Source organism: Peromyscus eremicus, chromosome 15, assembly GCF_949786415.1.
Source record: "Peromyscus eremicus chromosome 15, PerEre_H2_v1, whole genome shotgun sequence".
Lineage (NCBI taxonomy): Eukaryota > Metazoa > Chordata > Mammalia > Rodentia > Cricetidae > Peromyscus > Peromyscus eremicus.
Window position 1 is genome coordinate 31740321 of NC_081431.1, and position 25260 is coordinate 31765580.

Here is a 25260-nt window from a genome sequence, read left to right on the forward strand (position 1 = left end):
AACGAAGAAAGAAAGAAAGAAAGAAAGAAAGAAAGAAAGAAAGAAAGAAAGAAAGAAAGAAAGAAAGAAGTAAGAGAAGGAAAGAAAAAGGAGGAAAGAGAAAGGAGGAAAGAAAGAGAAAAGAAAAACCAAACTAACAACAACAACAAAACACCTAAGTTCAGATCCCCTACACCTACACAAAAATCCAACCTCAGTAGCATGCATCTGGAACCAGGCACCAGGTAATTGGGAACGGGAGGATTCCTGGGGCTCACTGGCCAGAATGTCTAGCTGAATTGGTGAGCTCCAAGGTTAATGAGAGACCCTGTCTCAAAGAATAAGGTGGGAAGTAATTGAAGAAAACACCTCATGTCAACCTGTGGCCTCCACATCTGTGTATAAATGTGTGATGAGCACATACACACATACACTATATGGGTGGAATAACTTGCCAAAATGTTCATGGTGGTTGTAGGTATATCTGAATGATGATAGTAGGGATGATTTTAACTTTTTTTTAAATTCATCTACTCTTTTCAATTTGTCAATGCACACTTTCTACACTGACTATAAAAATAAACTTTAGACCATCTGTAAGCTTCAGTGTTCTCAACCTCAGCAAGTGGACCTCTTGCTTAATTTCAGTACTAATAAAGCCCTTGGAGACTGAGCTGGCAGAGTGCTTGAGAAGGAGGAAAGCTCCTCCCACTTCTCACAGCCTCTTCCATCTCTTAAAAACTCCCATCTCTCAGCACACCACCCTCAGAGGGAACTCTTCTGCCGGAGCGACAGTGCTAAAGAGCACAAATCAAGGTAGGATGACAGCTGGGAAGAGGGGCTGAGAAGGAAGTCCTCAGAACTCCAGAGAACACAACCAGCTTTGGTTCACAAGCCTGGGACTGTTGGGTTGAGTAACTTGGCTTGCTTAAACGGATCCCTTTTTAATATTAAGCCAAGACATTGTAAGCACGTTTACAATGAAGATCATATGACCAGACAAATTCCTCTTAAGGGGAGGAGGAGATGAAGATCTGATTAGTGAGGCATTTTATTTAATTAGTGCTGCTTATTAAATTACCACCAGTGGTGTGACCTGATCACACTGGGGGATTCTCTTACCTTTGTCCTGGTTAAGCAGTAGTGACTGATGGACTCATTGACAGGAAACAATGACAAAGAAGGTGGCAGTGATTGGAGCAGGAGTCAGTGGTCTGATCTCCCTGAAGTGCTGTGTGGATGAGGGTCTGGAGCCCACTTGCTTCGAAAGGACTGAAGATATTGGAGGGCTGTGGAGATTCAAAGTAAGTGAGACTTTTCTTGCCTTAGACTAGGGCACACTCAAATTTCAAGGTGGCGGATGGGCCTTTGAAAGATCTCTTAAGCAGCTTTGATCCAATTTTATTTTTTTTTTAATTTATTCAGCAAACCAGGAACTGAACTCAGGCTGGCATCTCTCCTAAGTCAACACTGTGCCAACCCATGTGATCAACTCAGGGCTGCAAGGAATCTTCTCTTTAAAATCCAGCTAATTGCAAAACAGACCATATTTCTGTCATCTTTCTGATATACTAATTAGGTCATATGCTAATATTAGAAAACGTTTTACAAAATAGAAGTAATTAAAATTATTTTTAAGACATCACTCTTATCCTAATCATTGAGTCAAATGCTTCTTCAGAGAATGAGCCCTTATCACTTGTGACTTTGTTTTTCTCTGGAAATGAACCATGCTTTTCCAGTTATATTCCAGTATAACTGCTGTGAACCTCTTTATTAGATATTTTCTATTAATTAAAGTCATTCTATTTAACCAACCTAAATTTTCATAATATTAACTGTCATTCAAAATTGTATTGATAGATTCACAGGCATAGGCCTATGGCCTGTGAGTATAAATATTTGCGTTCCCTCCTGAGAGTGGTAGCACATGTCTAGAGTTACACCACTAAGGAGGGTGAATCAGGGGGATTGGAAATTTGAGGTCAGCTTTGGCTACATGACAAAACTCTATCTCAGTCAGAAAATACACTCATTCCCAGAACCAAAATCTCCTGAAGAGATTCACACAAGTCTAACATGAACCCTACGATAATGAGACCGCTTGGCAAACAGTGGACAGGGGCCAAATGAAAATGTATTCACCCAACCGTGCAAACACAGAGGTAATGGAGAAATTGACCTTTCTATGAGTGGCTGTACAGAGAGGAATCACGTCTATGTCTTAATGATCACTGGTTGCTAGAATTACAATTTTTCCTGAGAAAGTAATGTAATATATTCCTGTCTTAATTGAAAACTTGTTATCTTCTACATTGTAGGCTCATACACACAGGGTTTTCTTTTGCATCTAAATAGGTTTAAAGTGTAACAAGTTTAGCTGTTATTTATTAATTGTGTGTGTGTGTACGTGTGTGTGTGTGTGTGTGTGTGTGTGTGTGTGTGTACATGCGTGGGTGTGGGTGTGGGTGGGTGTGGGCATGTGATATGTGAGCTTGGGTGCTCCGGTGTCAAAGCATGCATGTGAAGATCAGAGGACAACTTTGTAGAATTGGTTCTCGCCTTTCACCTTTACATGGGTTGCAGGGATTGCATTCACGTCATCAGGTCTGTACAATAAGAGTTTGACCCAATGAGCCATTTCAATGGCCCTGTAAACAGATTTAACGTGTAAGACTTCATATCTAAGCACAAAGAGCTCCTTATTTGTCACTAATGTGTTAGCCAAAGAGGCAAAAGTTACTTTGAATGGTCTGTCAACAACATGATTTAATACATTCCAGGAAGGTAGTTTCTATAGCATTTCCATGACCTAGTGTATCACATTTTAAAATCAGAGATAGTTCCTTATGTATTGGGGGGGACAGATTAAAACGTGTATTAATTCATCTTTATTGGATAACGTTAAATACATAATGTCCTAGCATCTATAACAGTGTCACATGCCAAGCCTCTCTTAAGACTACATCCAGTGGAGAATGATAAATAATTTTCTCCTCTCAAAGACCTCTTTACTGCAGAGAGAAACACTAAGCAAAATTTCACAGGCTGCCACTGGGGCCCCATGAGCATCTTGGATACTGGACTTCCAAGAGGAGGAGACTCTGGAAAGGATTCTTGGGGCTTCCACGCTCATCCCCAGAGAAACTGCTCCTCACGATTACACAGTCCAAAACTAGATCAAATCAATTATTCGCTGATTCCCACATGGACACAGAATCCTCTGAGATCACTTGATACGTCTAGTGCTTACATAAAACAAACCCAAAAAGTTTAAATCTCTGTGCCTTGCCTGGCTTAGGTGATACTGAACTCTTCCAGAAGGTTCTCCAGCACCCCCTGGTGTCACCTTTGGGATACAGGCAGGGTGATTAATTAAATATTTTTAGCACTTCTTCCAGCAAAGCAGCACTCAGAGTGCATTGTTTTTCTTCAGATGTTTAGGGTTAGATCTTACAGTTTTCCTCACCAGTGGCTGAATGGGAAGCTGAATTTTGTGATACACAGTTTGCCCGGAGGGAACACAGTTGAAAGAAAAGAACAAAAATGAAGGTCTGTGTGATTCCTGAGGCCACACACTTATTGAAGAATTGAGAAGGGGAAAAACAACAACAACAACAACAACTGCAGCCATTAACTTACTTTGCTTCTATACCCTATCATCACAGAGAAATTACTAATATACAATGTTTTCTGACTTTGGAATTTTCATACATAGATCTCCTCTCTCTTAGCAATACATATCCAGTTATTTTACTTAACCTTTGCATAATGGTCTACAGATTTCTTTCCATCTTAGTCTCTTTTGTCTATAATCAGCCTGAAATATTACCATCTCTTAACATGTGACTCTCCTGAGATCTAATATTCAAATGGATAATATTTTTAAAGCTTATCTATTTCAAGATCAGAGAGATGCTGGCCACTGCAGTAGGCATTAAGCAATGAACCAGACACAATCACTTCTCTCAACAAAATTATCAGTTGCCTGAGTCTTGTCACTATGATTTACCATGTACTTCACCTGGATACCACCTCCACTAAAACAATTTACTGCTACATCTTCAGCTTTTACAAAACAAAAACTAATTTTTACATAGTTATTTTCATGTAGATTGTCTCATTTTATACTCACAATAACCTCCCATGTTATTTATTATTAAGCCCAGTTTAATGAGAAAGCCAAGGGTGAACATCTCCCCCTTTATGACTGGTTGGTAAGGGATACAAGTCTTCCAAATAGCAGTAACATTAAGAGCAAACATAAGCAGGCACCATACTTCCTCTCACATCACTGGGAGTGCTCTATACATTGATGAGTCATATTGAGTTTAGAATCAAATAAAACTCTAGGGTCTTCTCCATTTGAGCAACTAATAGTGTAAGTCATTATTTTCCTGTCCTTGTGTGATGGGTTTTAACCCTGTTGAAAAAGTTCACATCTATAAATATTAAATATTATTTAGTTTGTTTGGCCTTGGAAATTTTATTTGAAATTTCAGTTACCTGTCATCTTTGCTATACCACCCTCCTTTGGGCATACCCAAATATGATCATCTGTATTTATATATGTCAAAGTTATTGATTAAAATATTGATCACAAGGCCGGGTATGAAAAGCCACACTGTAATTGCCACACTTGGGAGGTGAAGGCACAAGGATATCCAGCTCAAGGATACCCTGGGCTATAACAAGTTTGAGGCCAGGCTAGGCTGTATAGTGACCCTCTGTCTCAAAAGAAACAAACAAAATATTGATCAGAAGAAGATGAAAATATAAAGTGTGTACCTGAAGTATCTCTCTCCCAAATGAGGTTTTCTATTTGGTGCCACCTCTACACTGACCCAAACATGTACTTGATCCATTTATTGTTTGTGTCCATCACAGCCTTCCTTCTGTTTTAGTTGGCATCTGCCATCTAACAGCCCATTCTGCTCACTTAGGACATAACATTCTACAGACTCTTCCATGTCCTTTCCTGAAGAGATGACAAACAGTCTTACCCTTGTTGAACTGGGAATTCTCTTGGATAAATTTATCACAGCATAATTCAATATAATAAGCATTTGCATCCTAATGACTGTTTATAGAACCATGTTTAACATAATATATGTGCACCTCTCCAGGCAATCAAATATGTAGTACTGTGGTCCTGTAGGCATAGTCATCAACAGTCTGAAATACACTTTGATTCTTCCCTGCTAATTCAATTCTTCCCTGCCACTTCTTCAATCAACAGCTTTGAAGAAGTGGCATTTGCATGCACAAACTAGAAGAAAGTGTCTAGCATAGGATCAAAAAAAAACAAAAACATGTGCTTTAAGCCCAGGCCTAGTAGTATAAACAGGTAATCTCAAACATTCCAGAGGCTGCTGATGTAAGGTCATAAATCCAAGGTCTGCCTGGGCAACTTAGTGAGACCCTATCTCAAATTTTAAGTATAATTTAAAATAAAAAATTTAAAAAGAGACTAGGGGTGTATTAGTGGTAAAGTACATGTATGTGCTTGTATGCATAAGTCCCGGAGCTTAATCCCCAGTTCCTCAAAGAAAAAGAAAGACATATAATATTTTATGCATAAAATAGAATGACCTCTATAGTACCCTATCAGAAAGTCTATTTTTCATCCATTGTGCTATTTGATATCCATTCCATGCCATCAAGCTCCTTTGCAGAAACAGAGGAATGCTTATGGTTGACATTGCACATTCTTTCACAAATGTACTGGCTGAGTGCTCGACGCATTCCAGACATGCACTCAGTGCTGAAAACACAGAAATGCAGTCTTTGTTGTCGTCAGAGGGTATGCACTTCATGGCAAATCACTAAGGTTATCGCTGCTAGGGTACAGTTTTACTAGGGCTGCTTTAGAAGCACAGGATTCAGTAGAGAATAGGACAGGCTTTCATGACTGTGATGTTTTCATCTGTCTTGACAATTAGCAGGGAATCCTGTGACTATGGAGAAACAAAGTTACAAGCAAAACAACCAGCACATTAAAAGGTATGGGAGCTTAAATTCGATGCTCTAAAAACGGATAGTCACAATCTGTGGCTGGCACGGAGGCTGTGAGTAAGAGAGTGACAGCCAGGGAGACAGAGAGAACCATCAGAGACCAGTCAAGAGGGCACTGTGTCCCAGCTGAATGATGACCCTCTACTGTAAATGGAATGTAGAAACTAGGCAAAACTGAGGCAGGACTCGATCAGTGACTGAGGCTGATCTAAGGAAATATCATCCTACTTCATTAGAAGGGGAGGGTGGCAGGGTGCTGTGATATGGATGATGGTTCCCAAAATTCACTGCACATGGGAGTCAGCTGGGCAGCCCTTCTAAAATACAATGGACTGTGTGTTTGATTAGTGATGTAGTGCTAGCCTACCATACACATGACTCTAAAGCCCCAGCACCATAAAATTATTATTATTTATTATTATTATTTTTTATTATTTATTATTATTATTATTATTATTAAAATACAGTTTAGTATGAGGTCAGGTGCTTGCAATCCTAGCTCTTGGGATACAGAGACAGGAAAGAGGCCATTGTGGGCTGCATAATGAACTCAAGGCCAGCTTGGATGCGCAATTAGACCCACATGGAAAAGCAGAGTAAGTTAAGACCACATGCTGCACTTCTAGAAGACCTAAGTTTGGTTCACAGCACCCACATTGTATAGACCACAATCATCTGTAACTCCAGCTCCATCAGATCTGCCACTCCTTCTGGCCTCTGTGGGCAACCTCCTCCATACATAAATAAAAATGAATCTAAAAATATTAAGAAGGTTAGTTTATGCAGCATATGACTAAAGAATTGAATCTGTTGTTTAAATAAAATAAGAATTAAATGGGGGAACTTACATGATCTGAGTTGGGGAAAAAATAAGAAATAGAATACAGGTGCCTCAATGCTACCCAGACCAACTTGAACTTGATAGTCTCAAAATTCCTCTGAGTTCTTCTAATGCAGCTGCTCCACTCTCATATGTGAGGACCATAGTTCTCCTGATCATACAAGGAGGTGAAACGTTTTAATCCTATCCATTCCGAGTAATGGAGAAGATAAACTCAGGAGTGAAAGGATGGATGACAAGGTACTTACAAGGGCATGCAATTTTACTGTTTCCTGAGTATAATTGACACGGCTGATAGGATGCTTCATCGAGAAAAGGGCTGACATCAAGCATTTATCATTCACATTCATGATGTCAACTTTCACTTTACATGCCCCCCTCACCTTGAGTAGTTACATTTCACTTTGGTAATCATCCTTTTGAACTGTAGATTTTTACCACCTTTTCATTTTCCCAGAGTCAAAGATAAACTTCAGCCCAACCCATGATCAAAAGATGGAAAATTTAAAACCAGTTCTCACTGAACTCACTCAATTCTGCTATATGGTTTTAGGAAATTCTGAACATGATAAATTAGCAAAGTCCTTTAATAAAAATTATTTATCTTGAATATTTAGTGAGTTCCAGGACAGCCAGGGATACACAGAAACCCTGGGGGGTGGATGGAAATCATGCGGCCTTAGTCATACTAGATAAGTATTCTACTATCCCCAACCAGACATTGTTTTTGTCAAGAAACTGCTTCTGTGAATGAAATCTACAATAAAGATTGTCACTTCCTCCTTAGAAAAAAAAAAAAAAAAAGACTTGTGAAACCATCACTGTTTGGTGATAATCTGTAAAAGTGAAACTTCCGAAGAAGACTTCAATCTGGCCCTAAAATTTGTGTTAAGAATCAGAAATTATAATGAGTTCTTCTCATCCTCAAATCCTCCTTTAAAAATGTACCTGACGGAGAATCCAATCAAACTTCTAGGCAATGTTTTGATTCTTGAAAAAGTCCTCGTGTTTTGGCTCTCCTGTCATAGTCTTGGTTCCGATGAGTGTAATGTTTTCCTGCCTTGGTGAGGGCTGTAGGAAAGGTGAAAGAGGCAACATTAACATATCACATATTTGGAAGCAGGCATTATGCTAAGCACTTTATCTAATCTCTGTAAACCTCAGAACAACTGTTTAATGTTTGGGTTATTAACGAACCCCACTTGACACAGGAACATGAAGAAACTGGATTATGTAACTTGTCCATGTTTGCAGAAGTATTAAGAGAGGCAGTAGGGATGGGCCCCAGTGGAACAGTCATAGAATCCTCAGTTTACTCAGCACTACTCAAATTATGTAGCCTTAAGCTGGGGGTGGGGGGTGTGCATTTCTTTTCTTAATGAAATATTTCCTATTTTAAGACTCTGGTTGAATAGAAAAACCAAGTATTCAGTCTTGCCAAGGACATTGTGTTCAATTATGTCCAAATAACCAGAAAAAAAAATGTTTGTACATCAATATGACTGTAGTGTTGCACAATTTGAAGCTAGTGTTTGAAAATAAAAGCACCATTACTTATTCATCCAACGTTCAAGTCATCATATCCCTGTATGAAAGTCAGAAAACCCTACATTCTACTGAAAGGTGCTTTTATATTCTATACATACATATAGTTCACTATAACAGCACCATAAACCCTCTCTGTCTAGAGACCCAGCATAGTCTAAAGGCTGCATACTCTGCTCTGACTGCTTTTGCCCAAACCACCTGCAATTGGAACAAAGTTATTATCCAAGTTTAGATTCTAGTCCAAAAAAAAATAAACATGGGGAAAGTCTGATCATAGGTATGAGAGAATAGATATATGAATGCTGCATGAATGATAAAAGAAGAAAGAAAAAGGGGGTACGAGGGAGAAGGATATTTATAAGCAAGTCTATATTTAGCAAGAATTCCGGATATTTCTTTTAAACAACCTGTTCTGAGAGTGAGTAATATGTTGTTGAGAATCCTGATATTAAGACCCAGTGAGGTCCGATACCTAGAGTACTTTCTACTTAGACAATGGACAGTAAGTCACAAAAGCTTGCCCTTTTTTAACTCACCGAGACCAAGTACAACCTCTTGCAGAACGTCCATGTGTAATAACGAGCTACTATGCCAGTTCTTTTTTTTAACAGCAGAGTAGCTGATACCCAAATTAACCTCCAGTGCCACAGTGAGCTGTGATAGTATTAATGCCTAGGCCTAACGGCATTCTTCATAGTATGGAGCACTTCTTACATCCCTGTCTCACCGATGAGAGACACAGATTGGTCCAGACTTTCCTCTTTAAAGAGAAAGACATGTGTTGACACCTATCTAACATGAAGACTAAGCTCATCTTCTTCTAGTCCTAGTTACCTCTTTCATTTTGTTTTGTTTTGTTTTATTTCTTTATGTATGCTTTTTGAGACGGAGTCTTGCTATCTACCTCTGGCTGGCTTAATGATCATTATGTAGCTCATGCCTATCTCAGACGACCACTTTCAATGGTGCCAAAAACTAAGGAACTGAAAAATTTGGCAGGCAAGGAATAATTTTCTATTTAAAAAATTACAAGAAAGAAACATACATACTTGATTTAAAATGCTGGTTGGATAACAAGTGAATATTTTTCTTTTTAAATGTCTACAGAAGAAACTACGGTGCCATACAAATAAGATGAAGTAATTTCTGTCAGCTAATGAATTTCTACAAACTTTACTATCTTTATAGTCACTCTAATGCATAGTCAAATAGCAACTACTATTTCTCTGGATTATAGCTTAGTCTTTGTACACACAGAAGCATCTACTGAAGAGTTCTTAAGCAGCATTATTTAAATTTTCTAATAAAAGCCTCTCTGATCGTAGGTTTATTTACAGGCTCTGATCAACAGTCTTGGCTGTTTACATTAATTTACATGAAGGACATCATGCAGAGCATGACTTTAGAAGAAAACATTACCTCAATCCTAACATGTGCTTTATGGGATTTTTACCAAGGCACAATTGCAGACATTAAAAATCAGGTTTGAGGTCTGGTTGGTGTCTTAGTTTATTTCCTATTGCTGTGATAAAACACTGACCAAAACCAACTTGGGGAGGAAAGGGTTCATTTCAGCATATAGGTTACAGTCTCCATCATCAAGGGAAGCCAGAAAGAAGTTCAAGGCAGGATCCTGGAGTCAGGAATCAAAGCAGAGACCACAGAGAAGTGCTGTTTACTGGCTTGCTTAGCTTGCTCTCTTATGCAGCTCAGGCCCACCTGCCCAAATATGGCACTGTCTACAGTGGGCTGGCCCCCGTACATCAATCACCAGTCAAGAAAAGGTCCTACAGATATTCCCACAGGTCAGTTCCTCAGTTGAGATTCTCTCTTTCCAGGTGTGTCTGAGTGTGTATCAAGTCGACAAAAACTATGCTATTTGGTATAATACCTTTATCTCTTAAGGAAGACTGACTTGAATTGAGCACAAAATAAAGACCTATGGGGTCAAATCAAGATGTAAAGCCTCCCTGCTCCTAAAAGCACTCATTTAATTTTAAATTCTGTATCCAATGCCCCAAGAACTATTAGTCCTTAAAAGGCAGAGGGTAAATAAAGCCTCCCTAGGGGAGTTTAGGAAGGCAACTGGCTCACCAAGTTTGCTGTTAGATAGGTAAGAAGATGGAGTGCTAAATATTCTGCAATGTTTAAAAAAAGAAAAAAAAAAAACCTTCTCTCTACTCCAAACCCCACCAGGGCTGATAGCACACCCACTGAGCAGCACTAGTTGTCAACAAACAGGTTCATCACACAGAATGATGGACCACCTGTGCCTCTGCACCCAAATGTTTTAGTCATGATACAGCAGGGAAAGAGATTCTCGTCACTCAGGGGTTCGATTCCAGAAGACGACTTTTAGCACAAGTAAGATTTGTATTAAAGTCATTACCATTAATTATTTCACCTGCTCTTTCAGGAAAACGTGGAAGATGGCCGAGCAAGCATCTATCACTCTGTCATCACCAACACCAGCAAAGAGATGTCCTGCTTCAGTGACTTCCCAATGCCCGAGGACTTCCCCAACTTCCTGCACAACTCTAAACTCCTGGAATACTTCAGGATTTTTGCCAAGAAGTTTGACCTTCTAAAATATATTCAGTTTCAGGTACTGTGTGTGGTGGGAAATGGATTTCTCTGCTTTAGCTCAGTTCACACTTAAGTAGAAGAGCGACTCTGGCAATGAAAAAAGTTCAAATAAACTATCCCATTTTGGTGGATTTGTTGGAAGGCAAAACGTGGTATTATACCCAAAAAAGTAGTCTCACTACTCCTGATCTTTTTGATGGTACACATGAACAGGGGAGGAAAACCATCCATTAAAGCTGAAAGTTTAAATGATGATTTTAAAAAAAATCATGTTAAAACTACATGTAAACCACAGCTACCACTGACTTCCCCAAGTCTCAGACCTCTTGAAAGGATGTATAAAATAGAGTCAAACTGTTCTTTTCTTACGTTCTTCATAGAAATGGCTTAAACACACTTTCTACTTTCCATTTATCTCAGGTGCACGAGATAACTACTTTTTTTCCTAAATTCTTTTCTTTTCTGCACGTAATCTGCAGCAACAGAGAGATCCTTTTGAGTTATACTTGAAATTACCATTCCCTGTACTTTCTACAAAGAGGAACAACAAACACACATGTAACCATTAAGCATGGAGCATTGTTACATTTGAAATTGCATTTCTGAATAAATAACTTAATGGGGCTCATTTTTAATGCGTTTCACTTTCTTAGCAACTTCAGCTGCTTAAGTACCAGGCTTGTCATATTAACATAACCACTGATCTTCATGGAAACCTGTATTTGTAAATACTGTTAAAATGTTCAGTTTTACCTCCTATTTCCCCCTGCGATTCCTGGTAGAGCCATCCCATGAATGACAGTCTTCTAAGGATATCCTCAGTGTTTGCCTGCCAAAGAATAAGCAGGGCGCACTTGGTCAAGTTTGCCTTCAGAGGCTGGCAGTGGACTCAAGAAAATCAAGCGGGTTACCTATTACACTCATCCCGTCCTTACTTCCAGGGCCCTGACAGAGTAATTAATAAGGTCTTCTCTGTGTTTCTTCAAGACAACCGTCATTAGTGTGAAAAAACACCCAAATTTCGCAACTTCTGGGCAATGGGAAGTTTCTGTTCAGAGCAACGGCAAGGAGCAACGTGCTGTCTTTGACGCGGTTATGGTTTGCAGCGGCCATCACATCCAACCTCACCTGCCACTGCAGTCTTTTCCAGGTGAGGCTGCAGGGCTTCTCAGACCGTAGGAGTAGGCTTCCAGGAATCTTGCATGCCATTTAGATGCTTAGGCAGGATTTGCTGCTAAGAACGGGAGCGATAGTAAGATTGGGATACAGCTGGAGAGCTGAAAAATGCCAAACACCGTCTTTGCCTCCATTGATTTCTCTGGGTCGTCACACATAGCTAACTTCCTCCAGCATCATTACATTTTCCCCAGCAATTCAAAGAATTCTCACAAAAATTCATTCTGTATAAGAGGACCTCCACTGCCTACCCTAATTGTTCTGTCCTGCCAAACCCATGTAAATTTGCTACATCCTTGGAGCCTTTTCTACCCGCCAAAGGTTGCTAGAGAGAATTCCTGGAAATACACACTGAGGCAGGGCAGAGATGAAGGGAGGAATGCAGGTCCCTGAAGCCAGCTGTCCTGATGCGGGAGCCTTCCCTCTGAGATCACTTCCTAGTCAAGAATCATCCCCTAGACAAGGAGTCACAAAGAGCACTCCCTTCCCAGAGTTCTCTGGGAAAATATCTGACACAGTGGGTGAGAACCAGGCTTCATATGAGAATTGCCCACACTAAAAGCAAGGAACACTTTAATAAGGCCATGTATTCCTGGGAAGTGTAAACGTGGTTAACTGGAAGGACACAAAGGAGCATACAAATGGTTAACAATCAAATGGTTATTGAGTCACTCAGTGAGAAACTTCTGTAGGCCTGGGTTTAGTCGTTTAGTAATTTGCTTTTGCAAAATGATAAATACTATTCTAGTTATTGCCCAATTACAATAACACTATTTCAAAATAGTTCTTAAAAGTATCTACTGTGTGAAACTAGAGTGTCACTAGACTGTCTACAGTAGAATAGCTAGTGAGAAGCCAGCATCAGGCCGTGCTCCGTACAGCAAAGGCACTTGTTTGCCATGAGTGAATACACACACTCCAGCCTCTCACACGGACCTGATATTTCTTGTGGACTTTTTACTTAGAGTTTGATAATTGACTATCATAACTCCCCTAAGAGAGGAAGTGAGAAATCAGAAAGGGAACACTGACCATGAAGTTTTATTGAAATTAACTTGCCATAATTGCTTACTTGGAAGTTCATAGTTTCCCTCTTCTTCCTCCTGAAGGTATCGAGAAGTTCAAAGGCCAGTATTTCCATAGCCGCCAATACAAGCACCCTGCTGGGTTTGAGGGGAAACGCATCCTGGTGGTTGGAATAGGAAACTCAGCCACAGATATTGCCTCTGAACTGAGCAAGAAGGCCTCACAGGTGCGATGCTTTTGCTGATCATGTACTGTGTGGAAGGGGTGGGAGAGACAACTGGAGCGCCCAGCTGTACACCAAAGGTCCATTGCTTGACAAGTGGCTGCCTGTGGTAACAGCACAGGAAATCTGAGAGCCACAAAGCCAAAGCCTAACTCCTACCTCTGCTGCTAAGTAACCGTGTATCCTAGAACCAGTTGTTCCAATTCTCTGAGCTGTGGTGCCTTTGTTTTTTGTTGTCTTTTTTTTTTTTAATTTATTTATTATGTATACAGTGTTCCGCCTGCATGTATGTCTGCAGGCCAGAAGAGGGCACCAGATCTCATTAGAGATGGTTGTAAGACACCATGTGGTTGCTGGGAGTTGAACTCAGGACCTCTGGAAACGCAGTCAGTGCTCTTAACCTCTGAGCCATCTCTCCAGCTCCGCTTTTGTTTTTTTTTTTGTTTTGTTTTGTTTTGTTTTTTGTTTGTTTGTTTGTTTTGTTTTTTTTCCTGGCTCTCACTCTGTAGACCAGGCTGGCCTCGAACTCGCAAAGATCCGCCTGCCTCTGCCTCCCAAGTGCTGGGATTAAAGGTGTGTGCCACCACCGCCCGGCCTTCTTTTTTTTTTTTTTTTTTTTAATAGGATGTTTCAACTAGATATTTCTGGTACAAAAGGCCTAGTTTTTACCCAAGGGGCCTAATGAGAAACTGACTGTTAATGTTTGTTTGTTTGTTTGTTTGTTTGTTTGAGACAGGATTTCTCTGGGTAGCCCTGACTGTCCTGGAACTCGCTCTGTAAACCAGGTTAGCCTCAAACTCAGAGATCTGCTTGCTTCTACCTCCCAAGTGCCTGGATTAAAGGCATGTAACAACACGCGTGGCCTGACCCCTTAATATTTTAAGAACCAACTTTTAGAAATTTAGTGCATGAACAAGGAGATAGCTCAGTTACAAAAGTTCTTGCTGCACAAGTATGGGGACCTGAGTTTGATCCCTAGAACCCACATTGTTTTTTAAAACCATGCATGACAATACACAGTTGTTATCCCAGTGTTAGGGAAGTAGACACAGGTAGGCACCACAGGTTTGTTAGACAGGAGCCTATCTACTTGGCAAGCTCCAGCCCAGTGAGATGCCTTGTCTCAGATAGATAGATAGATAGATAGATAGATAGATAGATAGATAGATAGATAGAAGATAGATAGATAGATAGATCATTGTTACCTTTCACTTTTCAAAGCTTTCAACCCTTGCCATAAAGAACAAGTAAAGAAGCAATAACTGAAAATTTGATACACAGTAGAAAGGGGTGGGAGCCACCAGCCACCAGCTCCCCCATGCTGGAAACACCTCTAAAACCTGAGAGGAAGAGAGTGAAATAGGATAGGAGGAAAGAAACTGAGCTGCCTTTGCTGTCAGCCAAGTAAAGAGCCACCCAAGGCCACTGCATGTGCCCAGGTCAGTGATTTGGACTTAGAACAGAGAAATGTCCCAGAGATTCAAATATTGAATTTCAAGAGCCATTTCTTTACAGGGTCATTACATGTTAACAAACCTAAGTATTGGCCAAATTTGATACCAAGATGCCACTTTGGCTGTATACCTGTGCCTTATAACTCATTAGTCTTTTACGTAGAACCCATCTTCAATATTTATTAATCACTTAAGTCTGTAATTAAAACAGAATAGTAAGTTCTCAGATCTTCACCTCTTGGGCTGGAAATTTGCATCTCAGAGACAGCAACCTGAGCCTTGACCCTCAAGTGGATCACAGTCTTCATCGAAGTTAGATTTCTATGCAGCAAAAGGGTCACAACAGAAAGAAAACCAATAAAATGGAAAACTCAATATTGATCCTACAGAAGGAGAGGTAGGAAATCACAGAAAGAGATGGTGATGGAGTATTTAAATAGAATATCCAGTACCTCCTCCAAATATTGTCAAGTCTGCATAAGCACAACAACAGCAGGAACAAATTGGGACATAAGCATATGGCCACACACAGACCAAGAGTACAGCAAAGCTTGGGTATGCTCTACTTCACAAGCTTAGGTAGAATTGATGTCCTTTCCCCCCAAAGAAAATCTGTAATGCCTCCTCCAAGGTCAATCTACAAAACAATGAGAGTTTGTGTATGCTTGTACTTAACAGTACATCTGTAACTTCTTCATTAAACCTGCCCAATAATGTCCTAAGACAGATGCTATGCTGCTCTATTATTTTTTTTTAAAAAAAAGAGGAAACTAGAGCATAAATAAATCCAAATAATTCACCAAGGCAACTCAGCTCATAGGTAGTGGGGCTGAGTTTCAAACCTAGGGAGTCTGGACCCAGATTCCATGATCTAAGCCTCTTGAGTAAATTGGATGCCTTAAAAATGAGTCTTGTTTATTCATTGAAGACAACCTTAACAGAACTAATAAAATAAGACAAAAATTCAGGAAGCTGAAATGATGCATTTGGACCATGGGAAGGCAACAGTAAACAAGGAAAATGCATCTTTGGCAAGATTTTTATATGTACGTTTTGAAAACAAGAGAAATTTTAGTGTTCAAGGCAAAGAATACACACGACAACAACAATTAATGAAAAAGAGGCCATCGGTTTGAAAGAGAGTGGGATCAGAGTGTACAGAGAGGGAATTGGAGGGATAAAAGGGAAGTGAAATGATTTATAATCTCAAAACATAAAAATAATTTTTAAAAAGATGTGTACTTGAAGAGGAATAGGGCCACAGCATACAGGCAGAGGTTTTAACTTTTAAAACACATAATATTCTTTTAGGTCTGAAAAGAGGTGGTTGCTCTTATTATTTACCATCCAGAGATACTGAGATCCACGCATGCACACCTGCAGCCATTACACAATAGGTACACATTTGCAAGACCTGTGATTATTCACCAGATCTCCTTGGGTAAGCACAGTGAAGGGACAGAAGGAGCTGTTTCTCAGGGAACAGCAGAACACACAAGAGAGACTGATTCTCAACCAACCATGAGAATCAGTCCAAAGATTTTCTTGACTCCAGGATATTATCAGGGCTTTGGTGCACTCCTCTATCAATGCAAGTTACCAGATAGCCCTCGTCAGGACACAGCCACCAAAGAGAAGTGAAAAGGCTAGGAGGACCTCACTTTGAGGTCAAACACACTTAAAATGGTACCTGATAAAGTTATTTCTTCATAAGCAAAGGAGCTGGGCTTGACGCCCAGAACCAGAGAAGGAAACGGGGGAAAGGAAATGACTAAAATTCGTTATTATATAAATGTATGAGACTATTAATGAAAAAGAGAGAAGAAACAAACAAACCAGGAAGAAAAGAAGAGATGGAGGGAGGGAGGAGAGGAAGGGAGAAAGAAGGAAGGAAAGAAGGAAGGAAGGAAGGAAGGAAGGAAGGAAGGAAGGAAGGAAGGAAGGAAGGAAGGAAGGAAAGTTAGGGTTTATGGTGCATACTTCCAGTTCTACAGAGGCAAATAGAGGCAGATTCCTGGGCACTGGACAGCCATCCTATCCTAATTGGTGAGCTCCAGGCCAATGAGAAACACTGTCTCTAATAAAAATCAAGATGGGTAACAACGGGCATGATATTCAGGGTTGACTTCTGGTGTTCTTATACACAAGCACACACACACACACACACACACACACACACACATACACACATACACACATACTCACACACAGATTCACAACACACACACACACACACACACACACACCTTCACACACATACACTGAACACACATGCACTGCACACAAATTAATAAAATAAATAGAACTTAGCAAACTGTGCCACTGAACTCCTTTTATATCACCTGTATGAGAGATTCCTCCCAAAAGGCCAAAGCCCATAATTTCAAGGGCACTCCTTTCTGTTCACCAGGTGTTTATCAGCACCAGACATGGTGCCTGGGTCATGAGCCGAATCTCTGAAGATGGCTACCCTTGGGACATGGTGTTCCACACTAGATTTAGCTCCATGCTCCGAAATGTCCTGCCTCGCACCGTCGTCAAGTGGATGATGGAACAGCAAATGAATCGATGGTTCAATCATGAAAATTATGGTCTGGTGCCTCAAAACAAGTAGTGTTATTTTTCTTTTTGTGGTATGCTTATTATAGGCAGGGGTGTCTGATGATGCCTCTCTTTGCAAAGATCCAGTTTGCCAGCATGGTAGTTCAAGCTGTAACCCAACAGTATGTGTCAAATCATATTGGTCCTGGAGTCTTAATTCCAAATTTATACTGTGTGTCTTTGAAAAAAATACTTCAAATTATGGGGTAGAAGCTTAGAAGCTGCTCCAGAAAGAAGGGTTGGGATTGATTGGAAGAACTATCTAACAGTCAGACAGTCTGGAGAAGGCTCCATAAGAAGACCGTGATCTCAGAACACTGTGATAGGAAAAGATAGCTCTTCATCTGGTAAGTCAACCTTTGCTGTCCACATACGCTGAAGGCTGTTCCCATGAGAACATATTCCTTTCTAGTGGCCAAAAGACAAACATTTGCCAATAGCAAAGTTCCACATCTTGGACACTGTAAGCACAAGTAAACATTGTGGATGTTTACCTTTCTTCAGCTGATAACAGTCTCCTTCCCCAGAGGAGGGGGAAGATATTTAGAGTCTTGTAATAGATGTTCCATTGTGCTGAATTAAGAGTCCAGCATATATGCCATATATTGCCTTATTTTTTTTAAAAAGAAGAAAATCGTTTACAAACCAAGAACTCCAGAAATACAAGCAGACTTTGCTCCACCTTCCATGCTACCACAAACAGTTTCCACAGATACTGGAGTCAGTAAATATCAGCAATTTTCATTTTACCCATTGATTCACACGCTGATCCCACAGTAGGTCTCGGTGCTAACGTAGTATGTTTTCCCTTATTTATTATCAGGTATAGATTAAATGAAACTACCGAATAATGAAAACTAGATAGCATAAAAAGTGATAGAAGCACCAGAGGGAATAATTACCAGCAAACTCAAAGATTAACACTAGGCTCCGACATCATATCTGAGCCCCTGGAGAAACTTCCACTTCAGGTTGTTTTTTGTTTTGTTTTTTTTCTTCTTTTATCATCTACTTGCCTTTCTTTGTTTGTCAAGAGAAGAGATTGTCAATATTAGAATCAGTCTAATGACAAAGTTTGGGGTGAAAAAAACATTTGAGCTAGACCTTTATGGATACTTGGGAAACGCCTAAAACTGCCAAGGGGGTTGAAGATTCCTCCAAGACCACTCTGAATGTGTTCCTTCCTTTTGTGCCTCAGATACCTTATGAAAGAGCCTGTATTAAACGACGATCTCCCCAGTCGCCTGCTGTACGGAGCCGTGAAGGTGAAAACCAGAGTGAAGGAGCTCACAGAGACGGCCGCGGTGTTTGAGGACGGCACGGTGGAGGAGGACATTGATGTCATTGTCTTTGCCACGGGCTATACTTTCTCTTTCCCTTTCCTGGAAGAGTCGCTGGTGAAAGTGGAGGCTAATAGGGTCTCGCTGTACAAATCCATGTTCCCCCCTCAGCTGGAGAAGCCAACCCTGGCATGCATGGGTCTCATCCAGCCTCTGGGATCCATCTTCCCGACTGTGGAGCTTCAGGCGCGCTGGGCGACGAGAGTTTTCAAAGGTGAGTGGGCTGCTCAACCAAGCCAAGCAGAGCTTTTACATTTTTTTTTCCCTTAATTTTTAAAACTCTCTTTATGGGAGGGGAGGCAGATCTGTGGTGGAAACCTAACGACAGCTACCCTATGGGCAGTTGGCTCTCTGCTGCCACCTTGTGGGACCCGGAGACAGACCTCAGCTTGTCAGGCCGGCACACCGGCACGGCTCTACCTACTGAACCATCTATCTCACTGGAACAAAGTTTCAATTTTTTTTTTTTTAATGTTTATCTTTTCTTGTTTGTGCAGCACTTTACTTGAAGGGTTATTTTTTTTCCTGCTTCTGGGGTTCAGTTCTGTTCAACAAAAACCTCATTCACCACCGAGCCCGTGCTGGGATCTGGTCAGTCCGAAAGAAACGCAAACAAGTTGTTTTAATTGCACGGCAGGTGCTTTGATGGCAGAAGGTACACTAGGGCAGAGAAAGGGACGTGGTGTGATGACACAGGTCCAGGAGGGCTTCCCGATACCCGAGCTCCTCAGGTACAGAGAAGGGTTTGCCTGAGCAAAAGACACCGCGTCAGGATGCCTGTGGAGAACTGCGAGCCCCACAATACTAGAGATGACGGATGAGGTGGAACCGGATGGGGGGGTTAACCTTAGAGAAGGACAGATGGACACAAAAGCCTTGTACACTGTATTAAGGGTCCTAGATTATAAAATGTAAATGTACAGACAGCTGGGAGGTTTTGTTTAGTTTTTTTTTTTTCTTCCTTGTTTTGTGGGGTTTTTTTGTTTTTGTTTTCGCAGCAAGGGACTGAGAAAGAATCTAATGTAATCGAGGCTTTCCTCAAATTTGTTAAGGCTAGCCTTGAACTCCAGATCGCCTGCTTTTACCTTTCAAGTTCTTCCGGGCCTGCAACTTCAGTACTCTAGAGGAGGAGGATGGATAAGAGTTTAATGACATCCTGGGCCACAAAGCATCTTCAGTCTAGCTAGGGCTTCTAGAAAGACTTTCTTGGAAGGAAAGAAGGAAGGGAAGGAGAGAGAGAGAGGGAGGGAGGGAGGGAGGGAGGGAGGGAGGGAGGAGAAAGAAAATACAAATATAAATCAGTTCTACCCAAATCTAGTGCACCTAAGAACCATCTAGCTGATCCTTAGGGATCCATAGGATTAAGTCTGGCTCAAAACCTGGGATCTGCACCCTAGAAAGCTCTTAAACTCTTAAACCAGAGGCACCAGGGAGGGGTATACTTGAAGAATAGGGAATGTCTACTTTACATTTAATGTAATCCCATCAGTTGTTTGGAACACGAACTTTAAAATCAGGGATAGAGACTTGAGGATCACTGAGAAAGCTCCAGCACTCACCTGTGCTAAAATACAGTGCAGCCTGGGCCAGAGCCGAGAGACAAAGGAGAAAGGGGAACATCCATGTTAGAAATAGTCGATGATAAAGCCAGCAGGGCATGCTGTGCGGTTCAGCACAGGAAAGGAGAACATCCATGTTGGAAATAGTCGATGATAAAGCCAACAGGGCATGCTGTGTGGTTCAGCACAGGAAAGGAGAAGACTCAAGGATGGTTTGCAGGACCTAGCAATGGAGAGCGGATAGACGGCTGAGCCTGAGAATAGAGACAGGAGGGTCTCAATGGCAAACTCAGCTTTGGACTACTTAAGTCTGAGATGCAGATGGCTGGCCACGTTTCCCCTCCGAAGCCCACAGGACCCTTGAGCACAGGAGACAGGCTCCCACACAGTGATCAACACAATACTTTATCTAGCCCAACTGTTCTCATTAGTTGGGGCCGCTCTCATTCTCACCAGATTTCCTTCAATGGCCTTTTACCTCCCTAACTGAAGTTCACCTCCCGGGAGCCCTCTTTCCTTAACCAAAGAGCCAGGTGGATCTTTCCAAAGCGCAAATCTAATCTTGTTACCTCACACAGGAAAGTCTTCGATAGGGTCCTGTCAGTGCCAGAATAGAACCTACCCCACCTGGCACAGCTTCTCAACCATACTCCCTTCTTCAGCCCTTTCTCTGGCCTCTCCAGTTCATAGTTAATGTCATTGGCTATGTATGATCCCCTCTGGAGGCCTCACCCCTGGAGTTCAGAGGCACAGAGGTCCTGCCTGGTGTGATATGACTAAATGGCCAAAACTTAATTTTAGAAAACAATTACTGTACAAATCAATGGTATCGAATCAAACTCACTATTCAAAGCAAATTTGTTTCTATTTTTGTTTTCTAGGTTTGTGCAGCTTGCCCTCGGAGACAGCTATGAAGAAGGACATTGTTGAAAGGAATGAAAAAAGAATTGACCTGTAAGCACTTTCCTTATAAAAAAAAATTGTCTACATAGAGTAATGTGTCACAAAATACCACGATCTGACTGCCTGTGAGAGACGGCTCGCTGTTAAAATGCAGTCCTGGATCACAGCCCAGCCCAAATGGATCAGTTCTGTAGATAAGATTAGAAACTTGTAATTCGATGATTTTTTTTTGTATGATTCTTAGACACCCTGGTTTAAGGGACCCATAACTCAGAAAGAAAGAAAGAAAGAAAGAAAGAAAGAAAGAAAGAAAGAAAGAAAGAAAGAAAGAAAGAAAGAAAGAGAGAGAGAACCAATTCAGAATATCTTTCCTGGGGTTAATCTTATTTCCTTTTTCTACGGCGCCCATGTGAGATTCCATATCCTCTCAGGCCACCCACACTCAGGGAATGGGACCATTCAGTGGTGATGACAGTAGCCTGAGGCCCTAGGGAAACTTACCTGGTTTGTCAGTTCTGTTGAGGTGGAATCGAGTTTGACAGTAATCAATACTCTTGCAAACCCAACTCGAGACCTTATAGACATAAGGAGTTATCTCATGTGCAAACTTTAATTCATCTAACACAGGTTGAGCATCTACATGCCAGCCAGGTTACAGGGTCCTTTAGCAGTTTAACAAGGGAATACCATGCATCCCTTCTCTAGAAGACACTACCTCTCTGATACCTCACGAGTATTTTGTATCCATCCTGAGTCATACAATCTTACTTGGAGACTTACAGCAGCTTAATAAGTAATAAAATAATAGTCACCCTTTCAATGTCATTACATTTCTAGACTCTCCATGAATTTGTCTATTTATTTTGTGGCCTACTCATCAATCTGAGACATGGGCCTCCTAATGGAGCCTCCCAGAGATTCATTCAAAACTCAGGCCCTCGTTCATTCATTCCTTTATTCTCCAAACAGCTATTGAGTGCCTTGTATTAAAATATAACTTAGAACATTTTATGAACCTGCCCTTTTTATTTACTTTACTAAGGTTTGGAAAAAGCCAGAGCCAGATCCTGCAGACCAACTACATTGACTACCTGGATGAACTCGCCTTGGAGATAGGTGCGAAGCCAGACTTCATCTCCCTCTTTTTCAAAGACCCTAAACTGGCTGTGAAACTCTACTTTGGGCCCTGCAATTCCTACCAGTACCGCCTAGTTGGACCTGGGCAGTGGGAAGGAGCCAGGAATGCCATCCTCACCCAGAAGCAGAGGATCCTGAAGCCCTTAAAGACCCGCACTCTGAAGCCTTCATCCAACATCCCAGCATCTTTCCTGCTCAAAATCCTGGGGCTTTTTGCTGTTGTTCTGGCCTTCTTTTTCCAACTTCAGTGGTTCTAATCTGACAGCATGACACTTTTGTCCACCTGTGCCTCTCATTCACCAGTGTCTCTTTGGAAAAAAAGACTAAAGAAATCACATCTATATTATAATTTACATTTCAGTCACTGTTCTTCTACAAGTAGGAGAACCAATTGTAGGGAGATTTGAAGAATTAAGTCTAGATATAAAACTAAAATTACAGTCATAGAATATCTTTATCATTCTACTCTTTCCTCAAATACATCAGTCTTCAAACAGTATTATATAATAACACCAACACAGGTAGATAGTGCTTCCAGCCACGCAGGTTTTGAGTTATATAAAAAAAAAAACAATAAAATGATGCAGAATAAAAAGCAAGTCATAGCTAGGCATGCTGGCTCATGCCTTTAATCCTGGCACTTGGGAGGCAGAAGCAGACAGATCTCTGTGAATCTGAAGCCAACATGGTCTACATGGCAAGTTCCAGGACAGCCAAGACTATGTAGAGAGACCTTGTCTCAAAAAGAAAAAAAAGCAGCAAGTCACATAGATTAGATTACTGAACAATTTAAACTGTGGTAGACATTTCAAATCCCATACACTGAGCTCCATGCTGTTACTATGCATGCTTTGGTCATAGTTCCCAAGTATTAGGGTCTGTTGTTTTGATGAGGGATCACTAAGAAATACTGGTGGACAAAAATGAGATGGTGACCAAAAGCAACTACTTTAAATGATGCACAGAGCAAGCTAAGCAAATCGACACAGTTCCTGTTTATTGACAGAAACCCTGATGCAAAAGTGAAAGTAATATACCCTAACTACAACATATAGATAGATATTGTATCTCACAGGTTAGACATTGTGCTATGTGTACATCATATATATTACTTTATTTGATTCTCATAGCAACTATGGGAGGGGTAGAGCTATCATACTCATTTGATAGATGATGCTGAGGGACAGACAGTTACTGAGCATGCCCTTAACCACTGGTTTTGACATGAAGTTTCAACTGGAGCCCAGTTTGTTGAACTTTGGAACTAAAGGTCATAACCTCACCATGCCATATGCTCATTTATTAAAACCTCCACTCTTGAAAAAGTACTTACTAATAGTTTATTTTGTTCATTATTAGATTAGATTGAATTCTATTCATTAGCATAAAGTCTTCTAAAACTATCATAGAAAATGGCACTTTGCTTGCAAACACAATCTGACTAATTTAATTTACAATATTAAGTCTATATTTCATCTAGATTTTAAAAAGCACTTGAGCTGGGCACAATGGTTCAGACCTTTAATCCCAGTACTCAGGAGGCAAGTGGATCTCTGTGAGTTTGAGGCCAGACTGGTCTACATAGCAAATTCTGGGCCAGCCAAGGCTACATAGTGCTACCCTGTCTCAAAAGAAAAAAAATTGAAGAGATTTAAAATGAAAAATAGTTATGCGATAATACTTAAAATCATCATCACATGTTGAAAAAATAAAAATTGAAGTAAAGTATATCTCCCAAGCAGATGAAAAATACTACAGTGACTGAGCCTTTGCCTGGCATTAGCATTATAGGCAAGCAAGGCAAATCTCAACAGTGTATTATCTTTTTTCATCTGATAAAACACAGGGTGTGTCAGTTGTGAGAGACTTTTTCTTGGAACTGAAAACTAAAGGAGATACAAGCAATTCCATGCCAACAAACATTGAGCAACATAACAAACACCAAGCTATGGGCACTCCTGATAGCAACTCTTTTCATGAACCGCACTGTGGGAGATGAGCTACATCCAGAGACCAGACCAGAGCCCCTGAAGAGAGGACGAAGGTTGGATATTGAAGGTTTAGGTAAATAGTTCTTTATCCCTCCAAAACCTCTCTGAGCACTATTCTTAATCCTTGGTTGAGCTCTCTCTCTCACGCCCCCACCCCCACCCACCCTGCTTTCCCAGTCCTATGGCAATCTCTCCCAGTAGAAACATCTTTCTTTAAAGTTCACTGAATTGGGCTACTGAATTGGGCTGCAGAATCAGCCCGTCTGGTAAAATGCTTACCTTGTAAGCATAAGAACCTGAGTTTGAGCCCCAGAACTCACATTTTAAAAGTCGGGGTGGTAGCACACAGTTCTAATCTCAGCACTGGGGAAGGAAATGAAGACAGATTCCTGGGGATCCCTGGCCAGCCACCCTAGTCCGTTTTATTGAGTTCCAGGTCAGTGAGAGACCCTGTCTCAAGAAAACAAAAGTAGGCAATGAATGCCTAAGGAACAATACCAGAGCCTGACCTCTGGCCTACATACACATGCTCAAATACACATGCATGCACCCCTGCACATTCACATACAACTGCACATGCTTGAACACACACAAACAGGTATATACACACACACACATACAAAGTTCACTAAAATAATGTCATTTCACTACATTTGTGCTTGAGACTTTTTACTATACTTTTAAGTAAATTCCTTTCAAAATTACAAATGAAATAGGTTGTATGCATATTTGAAGTTCTCAGACAAAAAAATTTTTAAAATAAAGATTACAGATGAGATACATACTCTTATTTCTTGATGAAAAGCAGATTATTTGTGCCAGGCAAGATGGCTCAGCTGGTAGAGGAACTTGCCACCATGCTTGATGACCTGAGTTCAAGT

The 25260-nt window shown here is 40.8% G+C and overlaps 1 protein-coding gene across 1 annotated transcript; it reads left to right on the top strand.

The window, feature by feature from the left end:
* Nucleotides 1-703: 703 nt before the first annotated feature.
* Nucleotides 704-23716, top strand: LOC131925292 (dimethylaniline monooxygenase [N-oxide-forming] 2). Its single transcript, XM_059280585.1, has 9 exons — nt 704-795; nt 1146-1283; nt 10800-10988; nt 11957-12119; nt 13255-13397; nt 17259-17458; nt 18648-19003; nt 21230-21302; nt 22294-23716. The coding sequence occupies exons 2-9, from the start codon at nt 1152-1154 to the stop codon at nt 22643-22645; spliced, it is 1608 nt and encodes a 535-aa protein (XP_059136568.1). The 5' UTR covers nt 704-795; nt 1146-1151; the 3' UTR covers nt 22646-23716.
* Nucleotides 23717-25260: the final 1544 nt, after the last annotated feature.